Below are 13,140 nucleotides of genomic sequence, written 5' to 3' on the forward strand. Positions count from 1 at the left end.
AGAGAATTCACTATTCATTCATCACTTGTTTATTGATAAGCACAAATCCCAATAATTATGTTAACTATGAACAAACCTTCTTGTTCATCATCTTCCTAAAGGCGTCCTTCACCTCCTTATTCCTCAGGCTGTAGATCAGGGGGTTCACCATGGGAATTATGAGTATATAAAACACAGAGATGATCTTGTCTGGGTCTGTGATGTAGCCGGAACTGGGTCGTAAATACATGAAGATCACAGTCCCGTAGAAAATTGTGACGGCTGTCAGGTGGGAGGCGCAGGTGGAGAAGGTTTTGCATCTGCCCTTGGCAGAGTGGATCTTCAGGATGGCAATGAGGATGTACATATAGGAGAATAGTACAATGAGAATAGTAGTCATGACCACTATACTGGACAAGGTGAAATGCACCATGTTAGCGATGTGGGTGTCGGAGCAGGACAGCTTAAGCACTGGGGGGATGTCACAGAAGAAATGGTTGATGACATTGGAGTCACAGAAGGACAGGGTAAATATAAATGGAGTCTGAACAACTGCATTCACAAAGCCACATATGTACGAAGCAACCACTAGTCATATACAAAGTCTCTTTGACATGACGACGCTATAGAGCAAGGGGTTACAGATGGCTATGAAGCGATCATATGCCATTACCGCCAACAGGCAAGCTTCATTGGTCAGAAAGTTACAGACAAAGAAAAACTGTGCTGCGCACGCAGCGAGGGAAATGGGTTTGGCCTGAACCACAAAAGTTATCAGCAACCGGGGAGCAACAACCGAGGAATTACCAACATCGGCAAGAGACAAATTGCTGAGGAAATAGTACATGGGGGTGTGGAGTCGGGAGTTGAACCTGATCAACATGATCATCCCTAGATTCCCCGCCAGGGTGATAACATAGATCATTAGGAACAACACAAAGAGGGGGACCTGAAGCTCCGGATGATCCATGAATCCCTGAAAAACGAAGTCCGTAACCATGGTGTGATTTCCCTCCGCCATTTCTTCCAACCATGATCTCCTTTACAGGGGAAAAGTGAAATGTACAATTAAACAGGAGCCAAGAAAGGACCAAGAGTGGATCCTTCACACTCATTCTGACTTCCCTCGTGAAATATTGTACCAACCCGAGGCAGTGGGAATACATCAGGGGACAATCCTAGAGAATGCACTGTTTGCATTACGCTCACACTGTCCACTACAGCTAAGGGTTTGTCATGCTGAGAATTAGCCCATACTGTGTATTAAAGTGCATCCAACCTGATAGCCTATACAGTCAGAGGCAACAAAGAAAGGTAATGTTCTGTATGCAAAGGGAAGTCAATGAATATACAGAGAGACCAGTGAATGGACTAGAGTTCATTCACTAGCCCTGCTTTTCTGTTCCTGATCCCACGGACATCACTAGGAGCTCTGGTACTTATCCCCTTTGAAAACTAGAACTGGAAAGAAATTTCAATTGCATTTTTTTTCCCCAGGAGAAATGCAGATTCAGCAACACCAAAATCTTTTTAGTTTTGACATGACTTGTAGTTCCAACTTTCCTTTAATTATTTTTTTATTAAACAATTATTTTAAAATGTTCAAAAGGAAAACAAAACATTTTGTTTCAGGTTTAAAAAAACCATTCTGTTTGACCCTGATATTTTTTCTTTACTTTAAGATTTGCTGAAAATTTCATATAAATAAATTCCTTTTCAGCATGACCCCAAATGATTTTTTCTGACTTTTTAAAAGTGCCACAAACCAAAAAATCCATTATTCACACAGCTCTATTGAAAACATGGGCCAATTTAAAATGCAGTATCTAAATATGATGGATTTAGACGCCTAATAGTGGACATCTATAATAGAGATCTGTTATAAACCCACTGGGGTAAAACATACCTTTTGCAGATGTGCATTATCACTATGTTCTCCCACACATTGCAAATCTTTCTGTATGGCAATGATGCTTTTAGCTGGCATAGACTAAAAGCCTTTTCCGTGTAGATTCAGCAGGGGGAAGTGCTATGGTATCAGGCAACCTAGTCTGCAAGCTGCTGGTTTTGGCTTATCCAGCACTAGGCACTGACAGGCTCTTGCTGAGTGTAGACCCGGGCAAGTCTCAGGCACTCACAGAAAATGGAAGCACATGGGCAGAATTCAGGGAGAATGGTACCACTAGTGTTCCCTGGGTGATAGGGGTGGGTTAGCTAGAGCGTGCAGAGAGCTGCATGAGCAACTGGCTTGAAGATAAACCAGAGCCTGGCCTCACATCCTGTTTGTCTGATAGCACTGGTCAGCCTGAGTGGACAGAGACTGCACACTGGATAGAAAATGCTTCTGTGATTAAGCTCTCCCCGGAACTCTGATGCATTGATACATGACAGCCATTGCCCCAGAACATGAGCAGAACAGGGCAGGAAATGATTTCCTATCCCATGACAATGTCTGAGATACTGTCAGTTTTTCCTGTCTTGAATTGGGACAGAGTCAAAACACTGAAAATTTTTATTAACCAAAAATCAGGAAAAGAACTAAATTCAGGTCAATTGAAATATTTGATTTGGATACATTCTAGATACCATTTTGGTTTGGTTGCAAACATTTTTTTTTAGCTGCAATTAGCTGAAATTTCAAAACGACTTTTCACGTTGAATCATGAAAATGGATTTTTTTTTATTTTGAAACAAAAACATTTCAACAATTTATAAGCTTCCCCCCTCCCCGCAAAAATGTTCATGTTGAAAAAAATTGCCCAAACCGATCCTTTCCTGCAAACAGTTCCGGTTTTGATGAATGGGTGATGAAAAAAGTGTTTAGTGGGAACATACCTGACCAGCTCTGATCACAACATTTTCTCTGAAAGCGATGATACAGACAGACTCCCAGCAAATGAGAGTTCCATTATGATCTCCATTTGCTTCAAGAAAACAGGAAATGGGCTACCTCTTAATTAGCCCAACGACTTCAGCTGAGCTACTCCGGGTGTATACCTGTGTGCAGGAGAACAGTATGCAGTCAGCAATGTTGCTGAAATTAATATGAGGTGTATGCCGATGGCTGTGAAGTATCTCGTTCCTGTTTCGGATTTTTAGTCTAGATAGAAAGTTACCTGAAAATAGCTTGGGTAATTCCTAATTATTAAACAAACTGCTCTCAATCCCGCCAGTTCCTTCTGTCATGTTACCTGCGTCAGGGGGTTAAAAAGTTAAATTATTTAAATTAAATATACAGAACACAGGAATTTCCAGAACAGGTCCCCTAATGATCTATTTCTTCACTGTGGTAGTCATTACAGTATGCTTCAGAGTTAGGTGCAAGTCATCATAATAAGCATTATGGAATAACATGGTTCTGGGGTAAGTTTCCTCCTCAGTCTAGACAGTAACCTGCATCAAGCTCCATGTCCCAAAGCCTGAGGTTTTTTATCTTCAAACATTGTTGCCATTCCACTGTAAAATACAAATATTCTTAATATTCATACCTATGTCAAATCCTTTTTTGGATGATTAAGTAGATAGATAAATATAAGGGTGTATGGGGACAGATTCGATAGATTAATTACATGGCTCCAATCTACAGTGACTTCAGTGGAACTATGACCCACTTACACCAGCTGAAACTTTGACCCATTAATTCCAATAGAGCTGTACTGACTTACACCATTTTGAGATCTGACCCATTGCTGGCTAAGGGGCTACTGGAGGCTATTGAAATTGAAATCCTATTTTTGGTCTCAGAACAGGCACCATGATGAAAGCGCTTTGCACCCTTCCCACAGACTTTTCCCTGTTTTCTCTTCCTCCTAATGTGAATTCTGACCTGCGGAGAATATCTGAAGACCATGGATGTACTGGATCTGACTTAGGCTGCACATATTCTGTGTATAGACTGAGAACTTCTAGACCTATGGAAGTCATTCCATGACCTTAAACCAGTAATAAAACCACTTTAAAAAAAAATCAGAATTCTTGGCACTTTAGGAATAGTGAAAGTCTTTTTGACTGAATAAGTTACACAAAACATAAAATATTAGACATCCAAATGCCTTATTTTCAATTTTCTCCCTTACTCTATTTTGTTCTTACCAAAATAAATATCTCCAACAGTCAGGAAACTGTATTTTATGCTGAAGCAAAAACAAAATAAACAAGGTTGAAATAGCCAAAAATCAGAGTGCAGAAAAATCTAACTTCAAAAGAATAATCAGAGATAATGTTTATTCCACTTCGGTTGGAGCCATACTCATGAGACTTACCAGTGGAGAGAGAGCTATTTCATTCTTCCCTCTAAACACTGGTGTGTTGATGATACAGAGTATTTATATTTGCTTCAGTGGCCATTAGGGACAGCACCTCAAGACTCAGAATCACAGGCGAGGCAGAAATGAGATAATTAAAAATCCTGTACGTCCTTCTGGAGATTGGGGATAATCACAAAGATTTGTTGTCTCCAATAGTTGAGCATAAGTTCAAGTGTCCTCTGTATTCTCCTTCTTTTAGTTTCCAGATGAGCTGCCCCCATTGCCCTGAATCAGAGAAATTCTCAACTGGTAGCCCCATCGCTGCCAGGAGTACATTGTGAAATATATTTGATGACAAAGTTTTTAATTTCAGTTGGCATGTTCTGTGTCTCTGGACTGATGGCAAGATGAAGAATTTATATCATTCTTCGCACAGGCAATATGGGACACCAGTTTCCACAGATCATTTCTTGGCCTGGAATAACATGAGCAGAGTGGCTAATAAGATTGTGTCCCATCCCTGTGTTTCTCCAGAAGTGAGACGGCAGTGAAAGTTAACACTACAGACAGAAGCTGCATTTTCTATCTTTGCTGTTCTTGTCTTTTCCTTTTTGTGTTTGTTTGTCTTGTTTTGTCTTCGAAAAAGCAGGATCAGACGTCAACAACAGCAGCATTAATAACAGTTCCAGACCATCTCAACTAACTAAAAAGTGAGAAAGCCAAGCAGTAGGCATGAGCACAGCATAACCCCGGAAAAAGCTAGAGAGAGCTTCTGTCACTGCTGGCTACATAAGCTGGGGGTGGTAAAGTAAAAAATTGGTCCTTTCTTTCTTAGGCCCTCCTGAGTTCAGGGAAACAGGAGACTGCATTAAAACAAAATACCAGAGCCCATCAGTTTCTACTTCCAACTGGAACATCCCCAGGGCCCTGAAATGTAGCTAGCTGCTTGGCCCATGTATTCCGTTAACATTAATACCGCAATACATAACACTCATTGACTGGATACAGAAGAATGCTCAGTTACAGTCGGTTTAAGAATATTATAGAATGTTGACATATTTTTCTAATAAAATTATATGGAAATTTTCCATAAGGAATTGGCTTCAGGTTTGAATACAGTATGAAACCTCTTCTACTGGAGGCTAAGGGAGATGCTTGTTTATTCACTGAGTGGATTATTTTAGTTTGGAACCAAAGATTAAAGCTGGGCAGGAAATGGTTTTCCTGTCCCATGAAAATTTGGGAGATTTAAAAAATGTCCCATCCCAAAAGCTGATATTTTCATTTTTTCCACAAACCAAAAAGCTGGGGAAATTTGATTTTGATCAATCAAAATATTTTGTTCCAATAGTTCAAATTATATGAACCTTAAACAAAATAATTAGCTAATTAACATTTTGAAACATTAATTTTGAACTAAAAAAAGGCAACTTTTCGTTTTGAAAATGTCAAAAATGAACATTTAGACAATTTTAAGCTTCTTTTTTCTTTCAAATTTTTTAAATGAGTAATTCATTGAAACTGGAATTTTCCCACAAGAATATTTCATTTTTGATGAATCAGTATTTTCCAGTGCAGAAAGCACTGGGCTTAAATTGCAGCAAGGGCGGTTTAGGTTGGACATTAGGAAAAATTTCCTAACTGTCCAGGTGGTTAACCACTGGAATAAATTGCCTAGGGAGGTTGTGGAATCTCCATCATTGGAGATTTTTCAGAGCAGGTTAGATAAACACCTGTCAGGGATATTCTAGATGGTGCTTTGTCCTGCCATGAGTGCAGGGGACTGGACTTATGACCTCTTGAGGTCCCTTCCAATCCTATGATTCTATGATTGATCCAATATTGCGCTCTAATATTTTTCATTGAAACTTTATTAATGCAAGATAAAAGATCCCCCGTGAATGGGGTTGGGTAGCGGGTCAACTCTTGAATCCCGGAGGAAGTTGCATCTGAGTGTGCTTCAGTGGATTTATGACCTCTCACCATTAATCACAATGGGCTAAACTCTATTATCCCTTGGCTCAAGTCTACCTAGCAGAGTTTAAGCGTAAGGCATTTCCATGGGGTAGAAAGTATCCTAACTACAGCTGGCCAAAATTCTTTGGCTGAAACTTTTTTTCAGAGAAAAGTGCATATTCAGCTACACCAGAATGTTTGCCCAATTGTATTGGGTTCTTCGGGATGGAAAAACATCAAATAAATTCATTTCCCCACTGCTAAACCTTGCTGTTTGGTGTCCCACCTCTGCATGGAGGGGTGAAAGTAAAGCTCTAAATCAGTGTTGGTGAGAACAGGGGCTTGTTTGCATTGGGAAGCTATTCCTGAGCAAGGTAATATGTGAATTTAAGGCACTAGAGCTATTCCTGAATAGCTCCTGGTATGGACACTCTTAATTTACAGGATTAAACTAAACCGGAAAATGGCATTCTTCTATGAGGCCATGTAGGGAGTTACATTAGCTAGCTGTAGAGTCAGGTTCCTAACGCAATAGAATTGTGTCAGTGGTGAGAATAGGGCTAATCAGTATATAGCAATGATGAGAAAAAAAATTGTATGATCAAAAGAGCTCTGCGAATAGCTGATTTCTTGGGTTGCTGGCTAGTCTGAAACATAAATGAAAAATTTAGTTTTTGGTTGACCCAAATTGATTTTTTTTTTCAAAAATTTCAATTTTTTTGGCCGACTGACAAGTTGAATAAAATGTTTTGCTTGATCAGTTGCTGTTTTTGCAATTGTTATTTTTTTTAATAAAATTGAAGTAAATTTTGAAACAAAAAGTCTTTTAAATGGGAAACTTAAAATATTGAGACCTTTTAGATTTTTCTGAGGTTTTAGATCAAAGCAAAACAATTCATCTCATTTGACACAGATTCATAAAATATTTCAGTTAACCCAAATCTGCGTTGCTCAGAAAAAAAGTATTTTGGTCCAACTCCCCTCTCCCCCTAGTTCTAATGAACAATATATCGTGTTGCTCAGAGTAAAACTAGCCCAATTCAAATTAGTCCTGAGGCTCACATTTTCAACAGTGAGGGTGGTTAATGGCTGGAATGAACTACCATGGGACGTGACGGTTTATCCAGCTAGAGCTGCTGTGAAATCAAGACCCGATGGCTCTCCGGAAGATACGCTTAATAAAATGCCAGTTAATGGGCTTAATACCGAGGATAACTGTATAGAAGTGTGACCTGAGTTATACAGTCAGACTAAACGATGTCATTGTCCTTTCTAGCCCTTAAAATATATGATCAATATATAGCATTGCTGTAAGTAAACCTATAAAATCACTATATGGCATTGACAACAAGGAGTCCTGTGGCACCTTAAAGACTAACAAATGTATTTGGGCATGAGCTATCGTGGGCTGGAACCTTCTGGGTTCCGGCCCATCATAGCTTATGCCCAAATAAATTTGTTAGTCTTTAAGGTGCCACAGGACTCCTCGTTGTCTTTGCTGAAACAGACTAACACGACTACCCGTCTGAAATATATGGCATTGGTGGGAGTAACATTACATGACCATTATTATTGATACTACTTCATTAATTCATTAGTATTGGGCTTAATCCCAACCCCATTCTGTTAGGTGCTGTACCAACATATAACAAAAAAACAACCTCTGGCCAAAGGAGCTTGTAATGTAAGCTTAAAATAAGAGACAACGGCACAGATGACAAACAGATGGGGAGCAGCACAAGGTGACAACAAGATGATTGAGAATAAAGCTGAATAACAAGTTGCTAGAGCCTTGTCAGAATTTGATTTTTAAGTTTTTTATTATTTTAATTGATAAAATCAATGTTTTATTTTTAAGCCTTTTTCATTTGAAATGTTTAGACCTTTACAATTGCGGGAAATTATGGGGGATCAGACAATGGGAGGTCAGACATAATTTTGTTAATGACAGCCGACACTGAGATTCAAAAAGTTAAAGCTTTATAACTGTTAAAACACAAATTGTCAACATCACATGTCAAAATATACAAAATAAATATCCTTAAATCAAACTCTAATACATTCTCAAGCTGCAATTTTTCTTATTCTGCCTATCTGTACATTTCAATTATTATTGATGGCAATATTTTTTTCATTGGTTTGTGTGCATATGGTGAAATCAATAAGGACCAACATTTATTGAGAAAAATCTATTCCTTCCAAGCCTAAGTATATACGATAACACTGGTTAAGAATAGATGGATATAGCACTAGTATGAATATAGATGTGATCAATATAAAGACAAGTGCAAAGTACTTCACTCTAGAAGGAAAAATCAAATGCATAAATACAATGTGGGGAATAACTGGCTAGGAGAAGTGCTGCTGAGATGGATCTGGGAGTTCAAGTGGATCACAAGTTGAGTATGAGCCAACAATGAGCTGCAGTTGTGAAAAAGGCTGTCTAGGGTGTATTACCAGGTGTGTTGTGTGTAAGACCAAGGCAGTGATTGTTTGGCTCTGCTTGGCACTGGTGAGGCCTCAGTTGAAGGTTTGGGAGCCACACTTTAGAAAAGACGTGGGCAAATAGGAGAGAGTCCAGAGGGGAACAACAAAAATGACAAAAAGGGTTTACAAAACCTGATCTATTAGGAAAGTTTTAAAAAAATTGGGCATGTTTTGTTTTGAGACAAGACGACCGAGGAGGGACCTGATAACAGTCTTCAACTACGTTAAGGGCTGCTATAAAGGGGATAGAGATCAATTGTGGCAGCCCGTATGAGGCCCAGACACTAAAGAGAGCAAAAGCATTGAATTCTCATAGTGCAAGTTACATACTGAGCATTAATTAAAGCAACACATTAAGAAACTAAATCTAGAAGCAAGTTTATTTTATTTTTAATCTCAGATAACCTTGCAGGGCACCATTTCAAATAGATTAATGGTCAAGAAACAAGGAAAGATGTCTATATTCCAACAGCCACATAATGACAGGACATTAGGTAACATTGTTCCTCTCAAGCAATTGTAAAACATAATTTCCACATGCTACATCAGTTCTTTGAGTTCATTTAATTCTTGTACAACATTTGTGATACACAAATCAAGGCAGTAACACATAGACCATACTCCTACCCTTCTTCCAATTGTTCTTCTCAATTGACTGGAATTGTCATGGTGACAAATTAGCTGAGAATGTTTTTCCAGTCTATCACCCTCTTAAGAGCACCCTTAACCTCCTTGTTCCTCAGGCTGTAGATCAGGGGGTTCAACATGGGGACCACCAGGGTATAAAACACAGCAGAGATTTTCTCCTGTTCCAGTGAGTAGCTGGAACTGGGTTGTATGTGGCTTAAGCTCACAGGTCCATAGAACATGGTGACAGCTGTCAGATGAGAGGCACAGGTGGAGAAGGCTTTGCGCCTGCCCTTGGCAGAGCGGATCCTCAGGATAGAGAAGAGGATGTACAGATAAGAGATTATGACAGTCAGGAGGGTGGACATGGCAATAACTCCAGAGAACGTTACAAGCAAAATCTCATTGATGTGGTTATCAGAGCAGGCGAGCTTCAGCAATGGGTTAGTGTCACAAAAGTAATGATTGATGATGTTGGGCCCGCAGAACGACAACCTCAGCAAGCCACATGTGTGGGTCAGTGAGTTCACGAGCCCCCCGACATATGAGCTGGCCACTAGATGAATACAGACTCTCTTAGACATAACAGCGGTGTAGAGCAGAGGGTTACAAATGGCTACATAGCGGTCGTATGCCATCACGGCCAGCAGGAACCCTTCTGTGGTCACAAACACGACAAAAGAGAAGTGTTGGGCAATACAGGCAGAGTAAGAAATGCTTTTACTCCCCACTGAGAAATTCACCAGCATCCTTGGAGCGAAGACTGAGGAGTAGCAGAGGTCAACAACGGACAGGTTACTGAGGAAGAAGTACATGGGGGTGTGGAGTCGGGGATCAACCCTGATCAACACAATCATCCCGAGATTCCCCACCAGCGTAAGAACATAGATCACCAGGAACGCTGCGAAGAGGGGTATCTGCAGCTCCTGACGATCCGTCAGCCCCAGGAGGATGAACTGGGTCACCATGCTGTGATTGCCCTCAGCCATTTATACAGGGGTGCATGAAACCATACCTGCCGGGATAACAAGAGTGAGCAGCATGGAAGAAGGCAATTTCATGGCATGAATTAAACCTGAATGACACCACCGGGCTTGAATGTGGGTAGTGAATATCTTACAGGAAACCAGCCGCCGTGATGTCTGGGAAGAGTTGGGATGGACCTTTAGATGTACACTCACTTTTTAACAGGGCTGAGATTTTCAAGGAGATTTAGACATCCAAGTCTCCATAAAATGGACTGGAATTAGGCATCCAGTTCCCCATAGGGACTTTCTAGATTCATGTCCATTATCACAAATTTTCTCCAATGAAATATACCTGGCATGTGTTTGAGTTTGAGCTTGGTACTTTATATTGTCTGCTCACTGAAGGTAAGTTAGAAAGCACGCATACTTTAGATCCTTCCAGATTAGGGTGACCAGACAGGAAATGTGAAAAATCAGGACGGGGTGGGGGATAATAGGAGCCTATATAAGAAAAAGACCCAGATATCGGGACTGTCCCTATAAAATCGGGACATCTGGTCACCCTATTCCAGATACTCCTTTTAGATGACTACAATGTCTGTTCTGTCCCAGTCACTTGGTAACTGCTGCTTCATAACACATCCCCTGGCAGTGTTGCTAATCCCAAGCATTTGAAAACCATGAATCAGGCTTCTAAAAATCATGCAATTGGCTTAAAATCTTGAGATCTTTAAAAAATAATACACACGGGGTTTAGAGAGGGGGCAGGGAAGGATAATTCTATTTTGTGCAAGATTTTTATTTTTCAGAATTTGGTTTAGGAACAAACCCACAGTTTTTGAAAAGTTTCTGAAAAAGGGAACGGATCCCTGGAGTCATGGACACTGACAATTTTGGATGTTCCCAGCCCCCAGAGCAATCGGCATGTGTGTGTGCTCCAAGGCCATGGACTCTGGAAGCTCTGAGGTTGCTAGCAGGCCACTGGGCAGGTTGCAAAGGAGCTGGGCAGGTGAACTAGCAGAAACCAGGCAGGATTCGGATGTAGGCAGAGTTTCCTCAATTCCGTGGTGCTGCAGTGAAATTGGCCCTTCTTTACGAAATGTTCCAATTTCACTCAGTCAGCAAATTGCAATGGAACAATGTTTCTGGGCCCTGGAGAGAGTCACGTTTTCAAGCTTTTCTTAGCAACCCTGAGGGCTAGAAACATACTTAAAAAAAATCTGAGATTCTTAACTGATCACATGACTGAAGGAGCTGGGGCTTTAAGAGAAGCACCAAATATCATGAGAATTGGCAACTGTGCCTTCAATCTATGCTATCCTTGCTCTAGGAGATTTCTGGCCACTTAACTCCAGTCCCAATTTCTTATGCCTACTAGTGGTACACACTGCCAGGTCCTTCATCTCTCTAGGTCATTCGCCGTGACACAGGAATATGATACAGGTGGGAAATGGTGAAGGAATAATTTTGGCACAGAAGCGACAATGGAAAGCAATGTGCAAGGCAAGGATCTGAAGGAGGGGGAGGGAGGATGCTTGAAGAGGGAGCATAGGGGGGTTGCATGAAGCCACAGGTGAGAGAATGAGATAAAAGGAGAAATTGCTGTATAGAAGAGGAGTGTGAGGAGAGTGGAGAGAGAAAGAAGGAAGAAATAAGGCTGAAGAGACATGAAGGCAAAACTATGTAACGCCTCAAAAGTGAGACTTTCTCCATTTGCTTCCTTCTTCTGGCTCCCCCTTCCCCATTTTATCAAACACAACCAGCTTGTTTTCAATCCAAGGCCCTTCACAGGCTATCAACACTGTGAGGCTCATCTGCTATTGCAGTGTCATCTACCATCTCTGCCCTTCCAATGCTACCCATTGGTTACATTTTTCAAACAAACACGACCATGACTGGGGCTGCAGCAGTGCAAATAATTACTGTTATTTCCCCCTTATGGTTCGAGATCGGCCACACCAGAACCCACCGGATCCCAGTGTCCGTCTTCCCCCCTCCCCCACTCACACGCCTACACAACACTGGATAATGGTCAGACTGGCACTAGGGGCACTATTCTGAGATCGGCCATTAATTCCTGGCTCTGCTACAGCCTCCCTGTGTAATTTTGGACAAAGCAAAGATTTCCTCTTTGCCTCAATTCCCTCTTTGTAAAATTTGGGTAATAATCCTTCCTTTCGCCCACCCTCTTCTGTCTTGTTTAATAGACTGTAAGCTCTTGAGGGGGGGAACTCTCCCTTACTATGTGTTTCCGGAGAACCTAGTACAGTGGGGCATTGACCTCTAATTGATAACACAACAACAATAAATTACAGCCCTGACTTATCTCTATAATTGGCTGTAGCTAAAGCCCAGAATCTGAAAATCCTCAAAGGTTGCAGAAGTCGGATCTGAATCTGATTCCAGATCTGAAGTGTGTAACTCATATTCATCTCTATGTATAATACGGGATTCTTACCTAATATCCATCTGGACCTTTCAGGGTCTTCCATGAACCATATCCATTGCCCCTGTAATTTATCCTGAGACAGAAAAATGAACAATGTCTGTCTCAAGTTGCAATGTTGACTGCGCTAACAGCACATTTCCAAGTAAATGGAGAAAATGGAAAGTTATGTCCAGGAATCAGAACTGAAGGAAAATAGCTATCCCACCTCCACTGACGGAAAGAAGTATTGTATCATAGCTACTGGTGGAAGAGAGAGTTCAATCACTCTTCATCCCTAAGGGGTCATGTTAGGGCACCAAATACCTTTATATATTCATTTCTGTGTCATTTAGAGATCAAGTCTCTGAAGTCACACCTCCAATTATAGTCTCAAGCCAGGCACAGAGGGGCTCATTACAATGCCCTCCTTGGTGCCCTAACATGCTAC

At 40.8% G+C, this 13,140-nt stretch overlaps 1 protein-coding gene and 2 pseudogenes across 3 annotated transcripts in view; all 3 read right to left on the reverse strand.

The window, feature by feature from the left end:
• The window catches only part of LOC135877972 (up-regulator of cell proliferation-like), a 778,396-nt pseudogene that overhangs the window by 65,603 nt on the left and 699,653 nt on the right, over positions 1–13,140 (reverse strand).
• On the reverse strand, positions 65–1,021 carry LOC135877469 (olfactory receptor 5AR1-like; annotated as a pseudogene).
• LOC135877424 (olfactory receptor-like protein COR8) overlaps positions 9,347–13,140 on the reverse strand; it is a 99,793-nt gene continuing 95,999 nt past the window's right edge. For all 3 annotated transcript variants that reach the window (XM_065402854.1, XM_065402855.1, XM_065402856.1), the window contains one exon: positions 9,347–10,276. In XM_065402854.1, the coding sequence (XP_065258926.1) occupies positions 9,347–10,276 (930 nt within the window). The remainder of the gene's footprint in view (positions 10,277–13,140) is intronic.

The sequence above is a fragment of the Emys orbicularis genome, chromosome 4 (genome assembly GCF_028017835.1).
Source record: "Emys orbicularis isolate rEmyOrb1 chromosome 4, rEmyOrb1.hap1, whole genome shotgun sequence".
Classification (NCBI taxonomy): Eukaryota; Metazoa; Chordata; order Testudines; family Emydidae; genus Emys; species Emys orbicularis.